Here is a 23,567-nt window from a genome sequence, read left to right as displayed (position 1 = left end):
TGTCTGTGTGTGTGTGTTTGCGCGTGTGCGCACACATGCTCTTGCACAGTATGTGTACATGTGTTGCTATATGTGTGCAGGGGGTGTTCTGTATGTATATGTTTTACATACATGTAACAAGGATTAAATAGTTACATAGGAATGAGTAGAAGAGATGCAATGCCTGATTTGTGTGTTGTTTGCTTTTTCCTTACTTTTTTCCTTCTCCCTGAAGATATACAAAAATGAGAGAGAGAGAGAGAGAGAGAGAGAGAGAGAGAGAGAGAGAGAGAGAGAGAGAGAGAGTTACATGTATTGAAAATGAGGAATAGCGTTGGCAGACATACAGGCTGGAAGTTTCAGGGTAGGAAATAGCTGATGACCTCTGTGCTACACCATGGTCCTGGAATCTTTCAGGCCTGGTGTTTATTCCTCTCCTAACCTTCTGTGCATCCCGTGAGAGCTCATGCTACTTCCTGGGACACGGAACAGTCTCTCCTGTTGGCATTGTTACAGATGCACTCCCTCTCAGGAAGGTTCACTCGTCCCCACTGTGCACTTCCTTTAATCCGCTGGATTTGGAGAGAGAGGCTGGGTTGCAAACCGCTCTGGCCAGCGTGCCCAGTGGCTTTCCTGTAAGGAAGAAAGCTCCCGTCACCTTCCTGTTGCGTGAATACAGCTGATCAATGGCGGGCCAGTCCCTCATGCCTTCTACAGTTCACAGTCAGAGCAAGGCTGCCACACTTGATGCCTTGTGGAAATACATGTGTGGAGGACTCAACTCTACTTAATCTACTCTCTCAAATCTACTTACAGTGTTACCAGATTGTTAATGCTTGGTTCATGGCTGGGAATTTACTCTGGAGGCTCAGGCTGTGAGTCATTCTGGAGAATTAAGGCAGGAGGCTTACAGCAGGCAGGTTGAGGCTGACTAATATGATCTGAGGGTGAACCAATCAGTTCATACATGCATTTCTCTCATGGCTTTTATTCTTCAGAAAGTTCTTCCCCTTAAGCTCTACTCAGAAGTTTCTCTCCAGAAGTTCTCTCTCAAAAAGCTCTCTTCAAAATTTCACCTCAAAAGTTCTCTCTAAAACTTTTCTGTCTAAAAGCACTCTCTTAAAGTTCCCTTATGAAGTTCTCCTTAAAAATTCTCTCAGATCCCACAAGGTTTCCAGTTTATATACCCAAGGCACAATTGACAGTTCTCTGACAATAACAAGATGCCAGGCATACATATCTCTGAAGGCCAGGAGGCAGATAAGGCCTTGACAAAAGCAAGGTGCCTCTTGTCTGAGAGGAGGCATGACTAGTAAATGTACTGTTAACTGATTAAAGGGGACGTCTCAGTGATATATCAAAGGGAAAAACTAATGAAGGCTCTGTAGTATGAGATCCAGCCTCAGGGTCTTAACACTGACATCCCAGTGAGAAGGAGTTTCCTTTCTCTGGGGCCTTTTATATATTCTATATATCAAGATTATGCAGCCAAATTCATAGCAACAGATATTCAGGAGTCTATATTTCTTGCAGACTTTGCAAGGTGAGTTTTCTCCATCAGAAGTTACTTCTGATGGGTTGATACCTAGAATATTAACCACTACTGCTGTATTAAATGATAAAGGCTCTCAGCAAGTCATTCTGTATAAGAAGCACAGCACCAGGTGCTGGTGGTGCACACCTTTGATCCCAGCACTTGGGAAGCAGAGGCAGGCAGATTTCTGGTTTTGAGGTCAGCCTGGACTTCAGAGTGAGTTCCAGGAGAGTCAGGGCTACACAGAGAAACTGACTCAAAAAACAAAAGTAAAGCAAAACAAACAAAAAGAAGCACAGCTATTGTACAGCAAAACTGGAAATTAATGAACATTGAGATGCCCATGTTCACATTAACTTGATTTATCAGTTTGTATGGTTTCTTTGATTATATCATAGTAAAAAAATGTTAGTAAATATTACATGGAGTGAAGTCTGTGGTTCTACCAGGGTCCATAGGCAGCCCTCCCACTCTCCCCTGCCATGGCCACAGTCCAGCAAAAACATGGCCTATGAAGCTTGATGGGGTGCCTGTGTCCTCTAGAGGATGGGCTTTCCTCCCATTCCTGGGGGAGGGACCCAGGCTCTTCCGGAGACACCTGTGTCAACTAGCTGCAGCTACCTGTGGTGTTTCAGTCTGAAAGGGAGACCCCTCCCTCCTTTCCCAGCCAGGGATTTCTATGACCAGTATAAAGAACAGCAGCAGTACATGCACTCTGTCAGAGGCTGGGACTCCAAGGAAGGTTTTTCCAGGGGCCGGTGTGGCAGACAGGTGCCATAGTAGGAGGGGCCGAGTGAGCTCCCCATCTGCACGAACTTATCCTGCTCACTGCAGCCTGAGACTCCCAGGCGTGCTCAGGGGCGCATGCTGACATGCTCATAGATAGGCAGGTTCCCTTTTCAGGTATGAGGGGCCATAAGTTGTCTCCCACATTGACCCATCCAAACTCATGGAAATTCTTCGAAGTGTGACAATGAAGAAAACAGCTCATATGCTTCCTTGTATCCCATCCACCACAGAAGTCCGCCACAGGACAGTCTCAGCTCCCACCATGGTCTGCAGCAGGGTTGGTCTTCAATTTTGATGATGCCGGAAGTCAGGACAGGAGAGTGTGGGATTACAGAGCTTGGGGGACAGGGCCTGAACCAGAGAGGGGAACCATGAGCTATGTGTCTTCAGATGCAGGGAGAAGCGGAGGGCGGAAGCCAGGGTAGCGTCTGGGTTTCAGTAGGGCTTGTTTTTTGCCAGATGCTGCCACTGATTCCAGAGAGGGTGAAGGGGGAGTTAGAGGAGTCAGGAATGAGGGAATGGGACAGTCATTTAATATTGTGCAAGAAATGTGAATAAAGGTAGAATTGCTCACAAGTTACATTTTGTTTTCTGTCCTGTGCTTCTGAAGTTTGGCTCCCCTGAGGGACGCGCATGTCAGATCCCACAGAAACACACATCCCCCTCTTTAGAACCACAAGGCCTTCCATAGGGCCTACCTTCCTTGTTGTCAGGTGTTTGGATTATTTTCAGATATTTTGAATTACCAGCAATGTTAACTTTTACATACTCCTCTTTCTCCCATAGGGTGTTCATTCCCAAAAGCAAAATCGCTGGCTCAGAGGGTAAATGCAAGCTTTACTGTAATGGCTACAGCAAGACAATGGCACACAAAATACACTGGCCGGAGCCCTATCACCCCATACATATACTTTCCCCTCCCCTTCCAGGCACCTTCCTCCCAACCCCTTCCGTGCCTCCACACTCTTAATCATCTGCCGAGAATCACAGAACCACAGATGAGTGACAGAGAAAGTGACTCATCTTGCGGGACCCTCGCTCTGTGCATCCTGTGCTGACGACCGTCAGGGTCCTACTGCACAGGAAGCAGCATGCATGCACTTATTAGTTTATAGGAGAGGATGTAATTAAATAACCCTTAAACATGACTAAACACCAGATCTCTTAGGAGACAAATTTAATAAGCAGTCTCTGTCTTCGACACTGGCGTCCTGCTGATTGAATTGCCTGCCCATTACCCAGCAGATGACAATGGGTGTGCTCATGGCTCCTGCGGGAACTGTGTCCTGTGTCCACCCTGTCCTCTGCCAGGTAGTAAGCACCCCAGCCTCCAGCCTGGACTCACCACCCCTAGTCTGAATTGCTGCACAGGGGCCCCTCTTTGTCGGCTGCAATCTTGGCTGGGAGAGGCGCACAGTGGGAACTCCTGGCTCTGGCCTGCTGAGCCATACAGTCTGGAGGCAGAGTGGCCTTGGGGTCTCACACCTGGCCAGGGGTTAGCCCTGAAAGCTGTTATCTCAGTGAGCTTTAGAAAAGTTTACCTGTGTAGCCCAACATCCCAAGCCCCAACATCACATTTTCCTTTAAGCATCTGACAATGAATCTCTTCTGCTTTGTGTATGGGATGCTCAGGACGTAGAAATGCGGGCACACGGCTTCGACCCCCACCTGAGAAACGGCTCTGCAAGGCTGACGTGCCGCCCATACTTGACCAGAGGTCATGGCTGCTTGGCTCTTTTTTATAGTCATCGGGTCTTACGGGTTTGAATATTTTTGCTGGTTTACATCTGAAGTAATGCCATAGGCAAATACCTATTTCTAAGTTTTGTTTTTCCCTGTGTTAGGAAAATAACAACAAAGAATGAATACAAGTAGGGTAACTTAGCGTGGACCCTGCAGAAGGACAGAGGTGACCGGGCTGCCGTGTGCGCACGCACACACACACACACACACACACACACACACACACACACACACACGGGAGGGCCACACGGGGCGGGGCCTGGCCTTTGTCTCCAGCTCTCCTTTCGGCTCAGAGGGGAGAGATTTCTGTTTGGGATTTTGTTTTAGATTTTATTTCTTTTTACATGTGTGCACACATGCATGTGACATGCATGTAAACACCAAGAAGGCTGTAAGAGGGAGTGAAGCCCCCTGGAGTTGTGAGCCCCATATGGGTGGATGCTGAGGACAGGACACAGGTCCTCTGTCAGAGCAGCACACCTGTTCTGAGCTGTTTCTCCACCTCCGTCTTTTTTGCTTAGATAAATAAAAGCATAAAATTCATCTGTAGAAATACATTTTAAAAATTTTAAAGGAATGTTAATTTTTTATTTCATGTGCATTAGTGTTTTGACATGGGTGTCAGGTCCCCTGGAACTGGAATTAGACAGTCATGAGCTACCATGCAGTTGCTGGGAATTGAACTTAGGTCCTCTGGAAGAGCAGTCAGTGCTCTTAACTGCTGAGCCATCTCTCCTACCTCCAGAAGTACATTTTTTAAAAATTAAACTCAAATGCATTTATATAATTCTTTGGGTGGGAGCTTTGGTTGCATGATGACATCTGCTGTCAGGGACCTTAGACAGACAGGTGTGATGAAGTCAGTCAGATGTTTCCGGGCAGCAGAGGCTGTGGCAGCCTTACCTGGGCCCTTGGTTTTGCTTTTAAATGTTCTAATGTTGAGGGGTAGGGAGAGAGAATTTGGATTCCTAACGACCTTTTAAACTTAAAAAAAAAAATTGGTTTGACTTCTCCCATCTTTGCCAAATGCCAGATGACTTTCAGTTCAATACTGTGCTGTCTGCTACCTATGAAGAGTGTGTTTGAAGGGGCATTGCAGCAGGCAAGAGTGGCGGTGTGACTAGTGGTCCAGTGCCCGTGCCAGCACAGGTGTGAGCTCTCTGAGTGCAAGGCACAGTTTTCCTGAGCACAAAAGTCCCTGCTGTTTTGACTTCTCACTTGTAGAGGTGGTAGTGTCTGTTACTCCCTGTGGATACTGAGAAATTTACCTGGGATAGCATGCAAAAGAGAGAAAGACAAGACACATCAACTTCAGGAGGACACTAAGAGCCACCCCGTGTTCCCATCATGAGAAAGTTGGATCTGTGCCCTGAGCATTAAATGTAGTAAATATGAGTAGATTGCCACAGACTGCCCATTGGAAAGCCAAAATGGGTCTCTGGGAAGTAAGGCCCCTTCCCAGGGCACAGTGGTACCCAGAGACTGGGCAGAAAGATGCTACAGCAGGGAAATGCAGCTCAAGACAGCTGCATGCCACCAGCAGTTACTTCATGGGGCTTTCCTTTGAATGACTTTGTTTTTGAATTCGGTATGATTAATTACACAGTAACTAGGAAGAAGATATCTAAGAAAAATCAGGTATTGCAGGAGTTGAGTACTCAGAAGAAAGTAATGATGAGCAGCCCTAGTGAAAAATGTTACTGCAGGCACCTGCAACTGAGTTAGTGGACATCAGGCACCAGGCAGTGGGCCACATTTTCTAAGATCATCGTCTAATGGTAATAATGCACAATTGCACAATCATGTAATCACCACCATGTCAAGTGGCTTTACTTCCATGTCAGCTTAAAAACATCTTTTCTGGACGTGGCAGCCTTCACTGGCAGCTATTTCAGTCTTATGTATACAGTCCATGTTCATAGCTCTGAGTCTTGCTGCGGAGTCTGGTGGTGGCTGATGTTTGCCTTTGCACACATTCTGCTTTCCCTCCTACAGCTGGTGTCACTTCTTGTTTGGTGTCCTGGCGTCTTGACTGGGATGTCAGGCGTAGGTTCTCAGGTCGTGTTTGTCGGGGTCATTAATACCTCTTGTGTCTCCTTGGCCATTGCTTCCTCTTGAGTTTGGAGGTCTCTGCTGTTGCAGGCTCACTGAGTTGGTGTTCTGTGCCTCTAGTTTTTATTTAAGCCCCCTTTTTTTGTATCCCATGAAGTCTTAAGTTTGGTCCCTGGTCATATCCTCAAGTTCTTGAGCATGTAGGTATGTATATTTATCTATTCCTCTTTATTGATGTCTAAATGTAGCTTTTGTTTTTAAGCTTTCCCCATCCCCGAGTCTTTCTTGTGCTAGACTGAATTGTTGTTGGTGCTCCCTGCTGTGTTATTTGGCTCAGTGAGCATTAAATGTCCAATACTTTTTTATTCCTTTCAAAATTTTAATTTTCTTGGTGAAATTCTTTCCCATGATACTGACTTCTTCATCCAGATTGCAGCTACCTCATCTGTGTCACCACTTTTTTTTTTAATCCATGTTACATTCTTCTCCAGGTTCTGAATTAAGTTCTTCCTTATTTCCTTCCTTTACTTGCTTTCATTTTCCAGGATATTGTTGACCATTCTTACTAGCGGAGTTTTGAATTCATCATCTGGCCCATTGCCCATTTCAGTGTGGCTGACTTTACATTACTGAGGAGTTAGCATATTCCGGAGGAGTCGCGCTGCCATGCTTCATGTTTCTCTTGTCCCCGCGTGTGCTTTGCACGTCTGACTGCTTGGGTGTCTCTTTGCGTCTTCCTTAGGAGTCATTTCACTCTTGCGGGTTCACTTGCTGGTACAACTCAGAGCACGAGCGACCTGAAAGACCGGCAGTGGCAGCAGTGGCACCCAGCTGAACCCTGTGGGTAAACTCCCGTTCCTTCCGTTCCCTGAGCACACCGCCAAACTCCCGTTCCTTCCGTTCCCTAAGCACACCGCCAGCCTGCACGGAGGAGCAGAAAATAGCGACAGGATTGTGGAGTGATGGGGACGTCCTTCTGTATATGTTTCTCTTATTTGTGGATGAACAAAACACTGTTTGGCCAATAGAGGCAGGAGATGCGGACAATTCTGGGAAAGGTAGGCAGAGAGGGAGACCACAAGGAGACGCCATGTAGTGGAGGAAGGAGTAACAGGTCCGGGCCCTTCTCTGGTAAGGTGAGACCACATGGAAATACATAGATTTATAGAAATGGGTTAATAATTAAGACAGAGCCAGCCAATAAGAAGCCCTAGTCATCAGCCAACAGATTTATAATTAATACGGCGTCCGTGTGTTTATTTGGGGCTGAGAAGGGTGGCCAGGACCTAGCAGAACAGGAAACTCCAGCGACAGTGCAGTGTGCTATGAAGTAAGGGTAAATACATCAATAAATAGTATAAGAACAGACAGGATAAAGGAAGTGGAGAGGGAAAGGGGAAAACAGAAGAAAAGCAGAGTTCAGTAAAATGAAAGAAAATAAATGGGCCAAAACATAGCCTGTTGGAGCAGCTTGCTTCTGAGTCCTTCAAGCTGGAGTCTGCTGGGTGGAAATGAGGTAGGGTTGGTATTTGAACTTGGGACTCTTGTCTCCCATTGATTTAGGCTGGTGCTGAGATCCCCTTGGTGCAGAGCAGTGGCCTCTGTTAGCTGCAGTTATCTTTGTAATAATTTGTGCATCAGGCAAGCTCTCCCACCTTCCTTAGATGCCCTGGTTTGAATGTGCTGAGGTGGCTAATATTGGCTGGCAGGTGTCTTTCTAGTTGGGTAAAGAGAATGCAGCACTGTGCACAGACCAGTCTCTGCACTCTCAGAGCCCTGCTGGGGAGATGTGGCTCTTAATTCACTTGGAAAAATGCATTTATCAATAGTTTGTGTCTTTTGTTGGTGGATAGTAGATGGTTTCTCATGTGTTTATATATTCTATAGAAGAGGGATGCTTCCATTCTGTCTGGTATTTGTGACTTTGAATCAGTCTACTTTCTATGAGCATAGGTTTTCATTTCTCTTATGTAAACACGTGAGAGTGGAATTGCCAAGGCAGACACAAGGGAATACTTGACGTTAAAATAAACTTCCAGTGGCTTTTCATCTGGACATGCATTCTGTGTTCCCACCAGCAGTGTGTGACTCAGTTGACCCAAGTCCTTGTCAGCACTTGGTGCTGTCAGTTTCTTTAGCTTTCTACTAGGCGTGTTGCTGAATTCACCTGCACCATCTTCAGCCTTCTTGAGTGAAATGACGTTCATATTTGAAGAGTCTGGGTTGGTTTCCCTACAGGTCAGTTCTACGCTGCGTCTGGGTGAGAAGTTTTAGGGAGTGATGCATGGAATGGGGCTAGAAAGCATGCATTGGTCCAGAGTAAAGTTCCCTCAGTGTCACTCACGGGCAGGGCAGTGGCTTCCTCAAGGATCAGGGAGCTAGAGGGTGCTGAGCAAGACCATGGGTGAAGCAAGCAGGCAGATGACCTCTGGGTTGTGGAAAGGCAGTGGAGACAGAGTGGACAATTGCGTAGACCAGGGGAAGGCGGTACAGGGCAGGTCATAGGAGCCCAAGTTTCAGTACAGTAACGGACATTGCAGCTCTCTCTTTGGCTTCTGTAGGCACATCCTTGCTAAACAGAACACTGTTACCAGCTGCAGGCTTGTGTAGGTGTTATCAGCATAGAAATGTCAAGACACTTGATCACAGATAGACTATGCCATTATGTGCTCTCGAAGGCCCTGCGTCACCCATCCCTTGCAGAGAGGGCATGATGAGGTTCAGATCAAGTGTAAAAATATTGAGATTTGGAAACAATAATCTGTTTCCTACGCATAGAATTTTAATTTTTTGAAACTTTATCCTTGCTTCAAAATATAAGATATTGGGGCTGGAGAGAAGGCTCAGTGGTTAAGAGCACTTGGCTGCTCTTTCAGATGTCCTGAGTTTAATTCCCAGCACCCACATGGTGGCTCACAGCCATCTGTAATGGGATCTGATGTTCTCTTCTGGTGTGTAGGCATGCATTCAGACAGAGCACTCATATGGAGGGAGAGAGGGAGAGAGGGAGAGAGGGAGAGAGGGAGAGAGAGAGAGACAGAGAGAGAGAGAGAGAGAGAGAGAGAGAGAGAGAGAGAGAGAGAGAGAGAGAGAGAGAGGAGAGAGAGAGATTTTAGGAAAGTGAGCTGGGGAGGGGAATATTTATACCTAATGTCCTTTTCAATTGGATGCACTTTTGCTGTTATTTAAACCTGAGGTTGATGTTTCTGTAAATAGGTTTCCCACTGGGGAAAGGCATTTGTTTATTTTGAGTACTTGAAGGCCATCTCAGTGGTGTTATGTAAGAGAAGTCATTAGTGTTTCCTTCTAAAAACACTTAATGAAAATTGCTGTATAATCAGAGTATGTCTGTTTAAAAAAGTAACCTTAAAAATTCTTCCATCTTGACTCACAGAATAACTTAAGTTAATTAACTTGAATTTTTAAGAGAAAACTTATTTTTGCAAAAATGTGAAGAAAAGTAGTCACCATGTGTCCTCCATTCACAGTTGCCCTGTTGTTTGCATCGTATATAAGGGATGTCTGCTTCAGCAGTGATGAACTCTGCTGACAGGTTATTATCAGCTAAGGTCCAGTTTACAATGGAGTTCATTTGTTATGCCATATAGTTCCTGGATTTTGACAAATTCAGAACACCACATTCCACCATTAAGGTAGCACCAGAACGCTTCTCCAGCCTCCCGTGGTTCACCATCGACACTGCACTGCCCTCACTCCCCATCAAAGTACCTTAGACCACCTCGCTTGTTGCTGTCCCCCAGTGTTGTGTAGCTAGAATTCTGTTCACACCACCTCTCTTGTTGCTGCCCCCCAGAGTGCTGTGCAGCTGGAATTCTGTTCACACCACCTCTCTTGTTGCTGCCCCTGGAGTGCTGTGCAGCTGGAATGCTGGAGCCGTGTAGAATTTGCTCCTTTGTATATCAGCGTCCCTTTAAGACTTTGTCATCGCTTAGTAACTCTTCTCTCCGCCTCACTGAGGTAGTTTTCCATTGCAAAGGTGTAATGCAGCTTGTTTATCCATTCACCTATTGGAAGGTTTTTTTTATTTTGGTGGTTTCCAGGTTTGTTAATAATCATAAATAAAGCTGTCATCAGCTACGATTTAATTTGAAGTATGTGGTTACAGTCAATACCTCCCTTAGGGTGAGAACCAACCACATCTGTTAGCCCTCATTGACTTTCTGCCCATCTATGCAGAAGGATACTTCTGGACAGAACCTTTTAGCCATCAGGTTGTTGGTTTCACGGAGCTTTCTAGTCTAATGTAGGAAGTATATGTGCCCATACAGAGTAATACATCAGCAGGCATGTGAATGCCTCTAAGAATTTTTGGATACTGTAGTCAGTGGGTGAAGATTAACAGCACTCTCTGCTGTGTATTAAATATGAAATGTCACCCACAGGGTCCTGTTTTCTATGCTTGCTCACAGCAAATGATGGGAATTGGGGAAGGTCGTGGAAACTTTAGTAATTGGTGCCATGCTGGAGGAAGTTGATCTCTGATGGGACCTCCTGGTGTCCTCTGGCTGCTGATTTCTTGCTCTCTGCTTCTGAGTTGTGATGTGGTATGGCTTGAGCTGCCCCACCATGAACTCCCCACCATGATAGCTAAGCCTCTGAATGCATGAGCCAAAATAGACATCTCCTCACTTAAACGGTATGTGTCGCAACAGAAAAGTAGCTACTACAGAAAACGGGTCAGGGCTCATTTCTGTGACCAACCTGGAGAATCTGGAAGTGCTTTGAGAAGGCCTGGGATACTGGGAACCCCGAATAGATGAGTCCAGTAGCAGTTCAGAAACCAGTACATGGGGCAGTGCGGACACTCAGGACCTCACTGCAGACTGCCAACCGATGGACTGCAGCAAGTGCTTTGGCAAGAATCTGTCTCTGCTGTGCCCATGTCCTGAAACATGGGGATGAGCTGGAACTTAATGGACTAATTGATCTGGCCGAGGAGATGTCACGTCAGCACACAGTTCAGGCTGTGGCATAGATACTGCCTGCTGCTTTAGCTAGACAAGCTCCCAGAATTCTAGAGTCTTCCTCCTCCTTTGTCAGCCCATGTGCAGGTAAGCCAGGTGCCACTCAGGTCCTGCAAGCAGCCTGTGCCACCTCAGTGCACCCCCCTTCCCGAGAGTTCACTGCAGCAGACCAGTGTCTGGGTTAAAGATGAGCACAGAACCACACCCTGGGACATAATGGTAACCAGAGCAACAGAGGAGCTAGAGAGCCGACTGTGGAGCAGATTGATCACTGTTTCAATCATTGAGAACTGCCTGCCACCAGCACAGCCCACAGCTGCGCTTTAAAACAACACACAATGTCTGCAAATGTAAAAATCAGTGCATATTATGACCAGGACAGGGAAGTGGTTAACTCTACTGTGAGAATTGCAGCTATGGATGGAAAGGATTCATAAAGCCTGAGGGGTGACCTAGAGTGCTGTGTTATGTCTCCTTGTGCACAGATGAGAATTGAGCTGCAGAATGCCATCACTGTGGTACAATAGGCAAGTGCCACTGTTTCACCTCTGAGTTTTATGGCATCATGCTGGTGGGGAAGCCCTAGATTGCCCCTGCCTCTGATCCTGGTTATCCCAGCAATGTGGCTGGTACGCGTCTCAATCCAACAGCTACACCATTACCGTAGAATGAGAGCAGTTGAACTTTACTGTTTCCCTGAGACTTTCTCCAGTTTATGGGGTAATAACTCACATGGAGTAAATAGGATCCACCTCAAATGTTTGGCTTGATGGACCTTGACAACTGTATACAGCCATGGCCACAAACACACTTAGGACATTCCATCCCTCCAGGGGTTCCCCACGTTCCCCAGACAGTCTCAGCACAGGCTGTCACTATCAGGTGTTGTCTTTTTTGGTTCTTTTGTTTTTTAAAATGCTGTAGAAAATAATCACTTCTACTTATGAATGGGATAACAACACATAGTCTTTATAACTGACTTTTTTATTCACCATGAGGCTTTGGAAATCCATCAATATGTGTAGCTTATTTATATTCTAAACAGTCTATGGCATTGTATGAACACACCGTAATTTTCTTATTCGTGCATCCCATATGGAACTCTCAGATGTTCATGCCACCGCAGACAAGGCTGCAGAGAATACACCCTCTGTACTGTTCATGTGCCTACATCCCCACAGGGGAATCACCATACTTCGTGGTAAACACACCGTCGGCTCTGGGGACTTTCCAGACTGCTTCCCAAGGAGGCTTTAGCATCTTTCCACCAGCAACCAAGAGCGCCGCACCCCAAACCTGCCAGTGCTCATTCATCATTTTCTTTCGCTTTGTTTTGGTTTCAGCCATTCTTGTGGGTACACAGTAACTCTCTTTGTGGTTGGCTTACATTGACTTGGTGATGGGCAGAGTTTTGTGTTTCTCCATGTTCTCCCTAGCATTTTGTATGTTGTGAACACTGTCTGAAAACCATGTTACCATCTTAGACTGCTCTTTCCATAAGTGAGGGTTAAAGTTCTTGCTTGTTCTGTTAACATGACCAATGCCAAATCAGACATTGCAGGTATGCCCCCGGTCTGTGGCTAGGCTTCTCACTGACTTGATCAAGACAAAAGACAAACACTTTTGAAAACAAGTTTTTAATCGTTAGTAAACCTTAATTTGCCATTGTGTGTTACGGTGTTCCTGCCTGGTTCCACAGCTACCTCAGAGCCCCCAAATAACACACAAGACACTATATTAATTATAATGATGTTGGCCAATGTTAGAAAGACCTTTGTACTCACTGATTCCTTGTCATCTCTTTTTCCTAACTGAGCATGTGTGACTCAATGTTAGAACTTTCTTTTTTCTCTCTTATAGTATTTTTTAAATGTGTATGGGTGTTTTTCCTACATGTATGTCTGTGTATTGTGTGCATATGTGTCTCTGTGGAGGTCAGGGTGTTGGATGCCCTGGAAGTAAAGTTACAGACAGTTGTTAGCTTCAGTGTGCTGCTGGGAATCGAACCTGGGTCCTCAGGGAGAGCAGACAGTGATCTCTCTATCCATTGAGCAGCCTCTCCAGCCCCAGTTTCAGGACAGAATGACATACTCTGCTGTTCATTCTGATTCTGACCTTATATTAATGTGGCCTTTGGCACTCATGTCAACAGTGTGGACCCTCCCACGCTTTGCGGCTTCTCCAGCTGTTTTTCTAGTTCATGTCCTCTGCGTTCTCACGTTACTTTGAATTAATATGCCTACTTTTACCCCCACAGTGTTGTAGGACTGCATGCTCCAGGAGTTCCATTTGGAGAAGATGATTGACATTTCAGCACCAAACCCTTTACTCCAAGAAGGCTGTGTGCCTCTCTCCATAGGGCTCTTTTAGCCACACAGCAGGACTCACAGGTTTTCATTGTTAGGGTTGTGCATATGCAGGTGAGAGAGAAAGAAGGGGTGAGTTTGCTTGTGGAGGTCAGAGGTCGGCTTTCAGGGGTCAGTTCTCTCCTTCCACAGTCCAGCTCAAGTGCTCAGGCTTGCATGGCACTGTGGCAGGCGCCGTCACCCTCCCAGCCATCTCTGTGGCTTTATAGGATTTGTATTAAACTCACCAGTCTCTCTCATAGATGAGCACATATTAATTTTCAATTTTAATTGCTTGGCTGAAGGTTTCATTTTTGTGTTGACTTTGCATTCCGCAGCTCTGCTGGCTCTGCCAGTCAGCAGTAGTGATGCGATCTGTGTGCGGAGAAACTTAGGGCCTCTGCTGCACACGGCTGCCCAGCCATTCGCAGCCATACGCAGATGGAGGCCATTTCCCTCCTTTCTGTTCTCCAGGTCTGTCTGTGCTCGCCTGGCTGCCCTGGCTAGAGCCTCTAGTGGGACGCTGATGCCCTTGCTCTGCCCCTGGCTTTAAAGGAAATGAAGCGAGGGTTGCCATTTATATATGACACCAAACTACGGAGTTTTTGTTGTTGTTGTTGGCGTGTGTGATATGTTTGTGTATGTGTTTGTGGGCACATTTGTCTGTGCATGCACATGTATTTCTGTGGGTATATCTGCCTGTGTTTCTGTGGGTACATTTTCTTCTGTATGTGTCTGTGTGTGCACCCTCCTGTGTGTGCGTGTGTGTGTGCATGTGTGTCTGTGTATGCGTGTGTGTCTATGTGTGCATGTATGTCTGTGTGTGCGTGTGTGTCTATGTGTGCATGTATGTCTGTGTGTGCGTGTGTGTCTGTGTCTGCATGTGTGTCTGTGTGTGCGTGTGTGTCTGTGTCTGCGTGTGTGTCTGTGTGTGCGTGTGTGTCTGTGTGTGCGTGTGTGTCTGTGCGTGCGTGTGTGTCTGTGTCTGCGTGTGTGTCTGTGTGTGCGTGTGTGTCTGTGTGTGCGTGTGTGTCTGTGTCTGCGTGTGTGTCTGTGTCTGCGTGTGTGTCTGTGTCTGCGTGTGTGTCTGTGTCTGCATGTGTGTCTGTGTCTGCATGTGTGTCTGTGTCTGTGTGTGTCTGTGCATGTGTGCATGTGTGTGTCTGTGTCTGCGTGTGTGTCTGTGCGTGCATGTGTGCATGTGTGTCTGTGTCTGCATGTGTGTCTGTGTCTGCGTGTGTGTCTGTGCGTGCATGTGTGCATGTGTGTCTGTGTATGCATGTGTGTCTGTGTCTGCGTGTGTGTCTGTGCGTGCATGTGTGCATGTGTGTCTGTGTCTGCGTGTGTGTCTGTGTGTGCGTGTGTGTCTGTGTCTGCATGTGTGTCTGTGTCTGTGTGTGCATGTGTGCATGTGTGTCTGTGTCTGCGTGTGTGTCTGTGTGTGCGTGTGTGTCTGTGTCTGCATGTGTGTCTGTGTCTGTGTGTGCATGTGTGCGTGTGTGTCTGTGTGTGCGTGTGTGTCTGTGTATGCATGTGTGTCTGTGTCTGCGTGTGTGTCTGTGCGTGCATGTGTGCATGTGTGTCTGTGTCTGCGTGTGTGTCTGTGTGTGCGTGTGTGTCTGTGTCTGCATGTGTGTCTGTGTCTGTGTGTGCATGTGTGCGTGTGTGTCTGTGTGTGCGTGTGTGTCTGTGTCTGCATGTGTGTCTGTGTCTGTGTGTGCATGTGTGCATGTGTGTCTGTGTCTGCGTGTGTGTCTGTGCGTGCATGTGTGCATGTGTGTCTGTGTATGCATGTGTGTCTGTGTCTGCGTGTGTGTCTGTGCGTGCATGTGTGCATGTGTGTCTGTGTCTGCGTGTGTGTCTGTGTGTGCGTGTGTGTCTGTGTCTGCATGTGTGTCTGTGTCTGTGTGTGCATGTGTGTGTGTGTGTCTGTGTGTGCGTGTGTGTCTGTGTGTGCGTGTGTGTCTGTGTCTGCGTGTGTGTCTGTGTCTGCGTGTGTGTCTGTGTCTGCGTGTGTGTCTGTGTCTGCGTGTGTGTCTGTGTCTGCATGTGTGTCTGTGTCTGTGTGTGTCTGTGCATGTGTGCATGTGTGTCTGTGTCTGCGTGTGTGTCTGTGCGTGCATGTGTGCATGTGTGTCTGTGTATGCATGTGTGTCTGTGTCTGCGTGTGTGTCTGTGCGTGCATGTGTGCATGTGTGTCTGTGTGTGCGTGTGTGTCTGTGTCTGCGTGTGTGTCTGTGTCTGCATGTGTGTCTGTGTCTGTGTGTGCATGTGTGCGTGTGTGTCTGTGTGTGCGTGTGTGTCTGTGTCTGCATGTGTGTCTGTGTCTGTGTGTGTCTGTGCATGTGTGCATGTGTGTGTCTGTGTCTGCGTGTGTGTCTGTGCGTGCATGTGTGCATGTGTGTCTGTGTATGCATGTGTGTCTGTGTCTGAGTGTGTGTCTGTGCGTGCATGTGTGCATGTGTGTCTGTGTCTGCGTGTGTGTCTGTGTCTGCATGTGTGTCTGTGTCTGTGTGTGTCTGTGCATGTGTGCATGTGCGTGTCTGTGTCTGCGTGTGTGTCTGTGCGTGCATGTGTGCATGTGTGTCTGTGTATGCATGTGTGACTGTGTCTGCGTGTGTGTCTGTGTGTGCATGTGCATCTTGTGTGCGCCTTCCTGTGTGTTCACACTCCTGTGTGTGCTCATCAACATCATGAACTCTTTTTCTTCCATTCTTTGAGGCAGGGTCTCTCACTGTTTTAGCTAGGCTGACTGGTCAGCACCTTGAGTGTTGGAGTCACAGATATGCAGGACCATAGGGTGGTGGGACCCTGAATTTGGATTCTCATGTCCACACAGCAGTTACTTTCCTCAACTAAGCCATCTGCCTGGCTCCTTTCTCTCTGGATTACCTCAGGGTGATCAGAGCCACACCCTCATCAGTTCTGCATGAGCTGCTTTTGATATTGACTCTTACCCTTGCTCCCATTAAATGCCACCCACAAATTGAGATAATGATGGTGCCAGTACATGTCAAGCTTACGAAACGGTGATGCTCTGCTGTGTCCCCTCACCGTGGTGTGTCATAAACAAACGGCTCTAAGCAAGACTTACAGGTAACAAATGCTAGAGCCTTGGCCCTGCTGTTTCATTCACAAGAATGCTGTATGTGCCTCCCCCTTAGACCACCACCGAGACCTCCTCAGGTTTGCTGACCCTGCTGGCTCCGCTCCCTGATCTGTGGCACAGGCATTTTTGCCTATGTTTCATTGATTTCCACTTTTGCAGTCCTCTCCCTGTGTCCCCGTCGTCCATGCATTTATTTAAGCTCTGCAGAGGCAGGGAAGATCAGGGTTCGGGGCTCTGAATAGCGGCTGGTCCTTCTCACTCGGTACCATGTTGTCATGCGTGCACCACTGTGTGTAAGTCTGGTTCAGAGCTTCTCGGGTTGCACACAACTCATCATTTCAGCCCTTTCTGCCTCTGGGCACAGCCCCGTGCCCTTCCCTGTGGCTGTGAGCAGAGCTTATTTCTCAGCTCAGGTGAGGAGATGCTCGGCCAGCAGACTTTTGGCATCTTTGAGGCAAACCTGTATGTTCTATAAAACTTTTGGAGCCTTAAAATATTCATGTTTTAACTAAAACATGGCATTCAGAAGTGAGGTGGAAATTACCATTAATTATAAACCCCGGCGTCTGGGAGTCTATTTTTATAGTGTCCTTTCCTTTTCTCCTAATGACTCTGCAGGTGTTGGTGGCTTTTCTGCATCTGCTGAGCACCAGGTTGCCAGGGAGCGAGCCAACTAAGTTATCTGAGGAGCAGGCAAAGTGATGCACATCCATTCTATTTAAAGAAATTAATTGCTTCAGCATATAGCACATGTTTAAGTGGCTTTTAAAATGTTAGCCACACCCCTTTGCTTTTCCTCCTCCAGTGTCATGAGTTAGCAGCTCCAGCAGTGCCTAGAGGGCGCTGGAGAGCACACACTCCTCATGTGCCTCAGGGCACTGTGGTTCTCCTGGGATCCCTATGGGACACAAACACAAATAAATAAGCGCCCTTGTATGCAGATGCCTAGTGTTAGACTGAAGACTTACAAAGTTGGGGCTTAGGAGGCAGCCCAGTCAGTGAGGTGCTCGCCTTGCAAGAATTAGACCTGAGTTCAATGCCTGTAGCCCACATGGGAAAACCAGGCGTGTAGGTATGATCCCAGCAGTGGGGAGGTGGAATTGAGTAGCTCCTTGGGGCTCCCTTGTCAGCCATCCCAGCCTACTTGGCAAGCTTCAGGTCAGTGAGCTATACTGTCTCAAAGAAGAAAGGTGAACAGAGTCTGAGGAAGACACTGAGGTTATCCTGCACATGTGTACACACACCAGCACACACATACACACGCACACACACATGAGCACCCATGTACACACATACAAGCAAGCTCACGCATGCAGCCTCCTCACACGAAAACTCAGAAAGGGTTTTTCCTCTCATTGTCTTGCAGCCCTTGGGATCAAATCCAGGGTTTTGTGCATGTTGGATGAGCACACTGAGCTCTGTCCCTGGTGCACTTTCTCTTTATTTATAGACAGCCTGGTATGATTTTTAGGGGTGCTACCGAAGGACATAAACATTCATCCCAATAATATTTTCCTTCTACAAGATAGATGGCAGGCAGACTGCTGCCGCAGACATCTAGAGGCCCGAACTGAGCTGAGGTAGCCGTGGGGAGAGAGTTGTAAATGGCCACATCTGCATCTTACACCATGCAGGAATGACAGAAACATGAGGAGAAGAAGATTCATGGATTGCAGTGTCCTGTGGGCCTGGGTACTGTCGTACCTGCCTTTGCTCTCCTGTGGTCACTGGTCACTGTCCACTTGGTGTCACCCAGAGGGCTTCACATAGAAGCACGGGAGAGTGAGGGACCATGGACGTCCTGCTGTGCAGTCTTTACAAGCCACGAGCTCTGGCTTCACTGTATCCCACATGTGTAGCAGACCTGCAGCAGCGTGCTTTGCATGAGAGGATGCTGCCCCTGCCTCCTTCCCTGCATGCTCCTGACTTCCTGGGCTCTGTCATGTCCCGGGAGTGAAGGGGAATGATGCAGGAGTCATAGGACCTAGTTTGCTTCAGAGGACAGACAAGTCCATAGTACCACAGAAGCAAGGAGAGAAGAAATGCCTTTGTTGCCCCATCAGGACACAGGAAGTTTGATATGATAAGTTATTCCCAACAGATTTGCTAAACAAACATGTTTCATGGCTACAACTTGATAGCAGTTGTAGCCATGAACTGCCCTGCCCTGACCCCTACTCCCTGCCCTGGCCCCCTGCCCTGCTCCCTGTACCCTGGTCCCTGGACCCTTCCCTATCCCCTGGTCCCTGTCGTCTGACCTGGCCCCTGCCCCTTCTTGCCCAACCCCATCTCTAACCAGGTAGAAGACACCATGAAGACCCCTTTTAAACTCCAAAGGAGCCCTATTTGTTATCTCACTGAAACGAAAGACAAACTGTGTGACATTTTGTTGGGACTTTTCCCTGGGCCATGTAAACAAATACCTTTCCGCTTACCCCATATACAGTGCAGGAGCCAAACAACAGTTCTTTGCTGTCTAGGTTGATGGACCGGTGAGTTTATTGGGTAACTTACAGGTGCATAAGTGAGGAGTAACTTATAGGTGTGGATGGTGGGTACAGGAAAGTGGAATTTAAATTTAAAGCGGGGACTGGAGAGATGGGGCAGCAGTTAAGAGCATTTGCTGCTCTGGCAGAGGCCTGGGTTCAGTTCTCAGCCAGCTCCCACGTGGTGGCTCACAACCGTCTGTAATTCTACTTCCAGGACAGCCAGCCGATGCCCTCTTCTGACCTCTAAGGGCACCAGGCCTGCATGTGGCACACATACATTTATACAGACAAAACACATATGCATATTAAAATAAATCTGATGAAATTAAAAGATAAAGGTATAAAAATGAGTATAAAACATTACCAATGGGTAAAGGGAGAGTGTAGCCCATTTGTTGTTTTTCAAGCTCTTTCCCATGAACAACATGTTTAGTAAATTAGCATTTGTCTGTGGAAGCACAGATAATGAATGATTCATGGGACTAGGTTCAAATATAGGTTAAATATAATTTATTTTGGGAGAAGTCACTTACACAAGAAGCAGATGGCCGCCGCAGGTTCCCACTCTCAGGATTTGCACAGGCTGCTCCCTGTGACCCTACCGGACCCCAGACCTATCACGTCCTCACCCGTGACCGTGCCCAGACAGGCGTGGTCAGAGCTACAGGTGCAGGTGGGTGGATATCTCACTACATTTGTCTGGTAAATCTTCTGATGATCAAGAAGGTTTTTATTTTTCTGAGGAAGTTTCTTGGGTTGGATTGAGACTGCTGCACACACGGCAAGCCCTGTAGGAGTCAAATTCCCTTCTCAGGATCCCAAGAATTCAACTCTGAGCTGCGTTTTGTTTCAGAAGCCAAGGGGCTGGGCACACGCTGCTAGGAAAACACATCTGCTGCTCTTGGTCAAACCAAAACTACAAGATAAAACAGCTCCACTCCCTAGGCTCCTGGCTGGAGATTCCCAGGGTTCCCCATCCAGCCCTACAATGAACAGAGGGGACCTGCTCTCCAGTGGTCAGCAGAGGGAGGTGTTGGACTCAGCTCTTCCTGCTTTTCTTACTCTTTTCTGTAAATACTGCTTAATCAAACTGCTGTGTTGAACCACCTTTTTATTAGTTTTAAAATTCCCACTTGACCCCCTCACACCACTTGTTTTCTCTTTTGTTTAGGATACAGTTTTGAGAGTTTTACTTTTAAGAAAATGCTGCTGGAGTCTGGTGCTTGTGGCACATACCTGTCACCCCACCGACTCTTGGGACTCTCAAGTCATGAGTTCGAGGCCAGCATGACTGCTTAGTGAAAGCTTGTCTCTAAAACATCAAAGCACCAACTTGAAAACCAAGGGCAGCGGTGATGAATAACTGTGGTCATGAAAACACTCCCTCTTTCATGGGCAGGCTCCTTCCACCCAGCTCTTGGACTGGGGTGCCCTTTCCCTCGGGTGTGTCCTGTTCCACATCAGCTCTCTTTAAGTAGGTGAGAATGTCTGGTGCTGATGCAGGTAGTCAGCCCCTGGCAGACTAGGAAGGAAGTGGAGCTAGAGGCTCTGGCTCAGCAGCGGGCAGCCAGGTGACCCGTTCCAGGTCTGCTTCATGGGTTCCAGAGTCTCCCAGTTACAAGTTGTTTCTGGGCAAATGGGCAGACTTGATCAGTAAGGCACAGAGCCTGGCAGAGCATGTCCTGTGAAGATGGGAACTGGAGATGTCTCCATGTCCCTTCCAAATGCTCTGCACCCCAGGGAAACCGAGGCCTCAGAGGAACTTTGTTTCAGTTCCTACCAAGACTTAAGGGACACACACAGATTTCTTGGGAGAGGCAGGATGGGCCAGGGGGTAGGTGTGGCTCCAGCTGCAAACTCCAGAATGTTCCTTCTCATCCACTAACATGTTTGTTTCTTGTGTGATGCATTTAATGATGTTATCTTACATAGACTTGTATTCCAGTCTGTTAATAGAACAGTGGTACAACCTGGCCTCTTCTCATTGCTGGTTTATCCTTTCAGATTATATTCAGTCTTAACTCATCTACAGCGCATGAGAGCATTCAACCAGTGCTGTTTTCCATTCCTGTCTGCCTAAGCATCTGTTGGTATTGACCTGGGCAGCCACAGTGAGGTCAAGGCCGACCATCTTCCTGTCCCAAGTCATCCAGATCACTGTTTGTTAATGCAGGATCTGGCTGGGAACCAGTAATTTCTAGATCTTCCGGTTTCAGCATGCTCAGTCCAGCACAATGCCGACTCCCCCACCCTCCTCCTACTCCTGTGCCCCCCACCCTCCTCCCAGGAGTCACTGTTTATGTCTCCTCCATCTTTTGAAATCTTGCAGTAAGGAATTCGTTTTCCTCCATCTTTCTTTCTTGTCAACAGTTAAATGTAACTCATCTTAAGCTGTCTTCTCTTGCTGATGACTTTACTACCTTCTAATTCTTTCTTAGCTTTAAAGATTGTCGTCAATCATACTTTCCCTGCACAGGTTTTGTTCTTTGATGATAGATATCCGTGGGTGTTGAACCTGTTCATAAGACACCAGGCAATGCTGGGTTTGTAGAAAGCCTTTTGGGTGGGGCTGTGTATCTGCTGTGTGGGATTCATCGGAGGCAAGGCTGTCTATCCACCTGACTGTAAATCTCCTGTTGTGTATGAGTCACTTCTTAATGATGCCAGAGGAGAAGGAGAATGGTCCTTGATTGCTAATGTCTGAAAGGGCACATTGTAGTCTGTCCCTCACTGCGGTGTGCAGGGAGAATAGTTTAAGATCACAATCAGCCCATCAATGTGTAATGATTATCTTGTCATGGAAGAAACCACACCAGACACCATGGGGGTGTGGAGACTCCAAGGCACTTACACTGGCTGTAACTCGGGCTACCTTGCAGTTGTGTGGTGATGGGCAGAGAATGTAGCTGATGAGGAATGTCATATACTAAACACCTTGCTTATTAATGCACAGGTCAAAACATCTTGTGGAAGCCTTTGGAATAAAACTTTACTTTTCTACAAAGTACCAAGAGTGGCACATGGTATCGATTTATGATAACAACTTATTTTAAAAAGAGTAAAGCAAGGGCTGGAGAGGTGGCTCAGAGGTTAAGAGCACTGGCTGTTCTTCCAGAGGTCCTGAGTTCAATTCCCAGCAACCACATGATGGCTCACAACCATCTACAATTCAATCCAGTATCCTCTTCTGGCATATAGGCAGAACACTGTATATGTAATAAATAAATAAATCTTTAAAAAGTGTAAAACAAAATAAGCTAGTAACTGCTGGATGGACCACCCCAGAGTGGGCTAGTACAACTCCTGGCCTGGTTGGCCTTTGATATGTCAGAGGCAACTAATTCAAGGGTCTCTGAAAATTAACAGAAAGGGTCCCCGGTCCTTTAGGGTAGAACTTATCTGCTAACAAACGTGGGTGATGGTGTTAACATGATGTCTTTTTCTTTGCAGCATGCCCTCTTGGCTTTGAAGTTCATACTTGCATTTGCCATCCCTGATAAACCACGGCACATCCAGGTGAAACTGGCCAGATTGGAATTCGAATCCTTGGAGGCACTCAAGCAGCAGGTAAGAGCCATGCACTCGGAAGCATTATCAGACTGTATCCCTCTATCACAGGAGTCAAGTCACTCTGTGTTTCCTTCAGCATTGAACTGCCAGTTAAATCAACACAGAGGGCTCCAGCAGAGGATGGGGTAGCCCCACCCAGGTCCTATAATGTCTGCAAGAAAGGGGTTTAAAGTGCAAGGCTAAGCAAGTAGAAGTATCCAGGCCATGGGAAATGATGAATGGAGCAAACGAGCAAAACAGGTTTCTAAGAATCATGCCAGGGCTGCCTGTCATAGAAACTCTAGGGAGGAGAAGCCAGCAAATAGGATCCTGAATAGTTCCTTCCAGACCAAGAGCGACTGGAAATCTGTGGGCAGCGCCACAGAGAATGCCCTGAAGAGGTTTCCATGTTATACCAGGTAGGTGTGTGTGTGTGTGTGCGTGTGCGTGCGTGCGAGCGAGGGAGAGAGACAGAGAGAGAGAGAGAGAGAGAGAGAGAACAGGGGGTTGCTCATGCTGTACTTCACCACTGTTGAATGTCTAGGTGTGCAGAGCTATTTACCTCCCGTGAGATAACTCAGTTTAAGCAATGAGGTAATGAACTGGGTGGCGTGTTCCCAGGGGTGACTTTAGGCTCAGCACCTCTCGGGCCCACAATACCACAGTATTTGGAGGATTAGAGGGGGAAGTGTGAAGAGGCCCCATCTTAGCTGACCCTCTGATAGGAATAAAGACTCTCAGGGTAGTGTTGCAGATGGGGACCCCATATTAGAGTGCTGTGCCTGACGTGGGGGTTCAACCCAGAAGAGGAGACGAGAGACTCTGGTCCCCAGTCAGCTGGGCTTATTGTCCCATGGTAGTGAGAAGACTTGCTTCCTGGGTTAGCTAGACAGATGGGTGTTTGTGAATGTTTGTGTGTCTCTGCCTTAGGGTCAGCCTCGTTCAAGCTCCTTAGTGCGCCACGTGAAGCAGCCCTGTGATGGTTAGCTTCAT

General features: G+C 47.3%; 1 protein-coding gene across 2 annotated transcripts in view; it reads left to right on the top strand.

Annotated features, from left to right (window-relative positions):
- The window catches only part of Ano10 (anoctamin 10), a 110,782-nt gene that overhangs the window by 64,031 nt on the left and 23,184 nt on the right, over nt 1–23,567 (top strand). For both annotated transcript variants that reach the window (XM_005082299.4, XM_021234219.2), the window contains exon 12: nt 22,476–22,592. In XM_005082299.4, coding sequence (XP_005082356.1) covers nt 22,476–22,592 — 117 coding nt within the window. The remainder of the gene's footprint in view (nt 1–22,475; nt 22,593–23,567) is intronic.

The sequence above is a fragment of the Mesocricetus auratus genome, unplaced genomic scaffold (assembly GCF_017639785.1).
Source record: "Mesocricetus auratus isolate SY011 unplaced genomic scaffold, BCM_Maur_2.0 Super-Scaffold_100691, whole genome shotgun sequence".
Taxonomy (NCBI): Eukaryota; Metazoa; Chordata; class Mammalia; order Rodentia; family Cricetidae; genus Mesocricetus; species Mesocricetus auratus.
The sequence above is the reverse complement of the archived record's forward strand: the minus strand, read 5'-3'. Positions and strand labels throughout refer to the sequence as shown.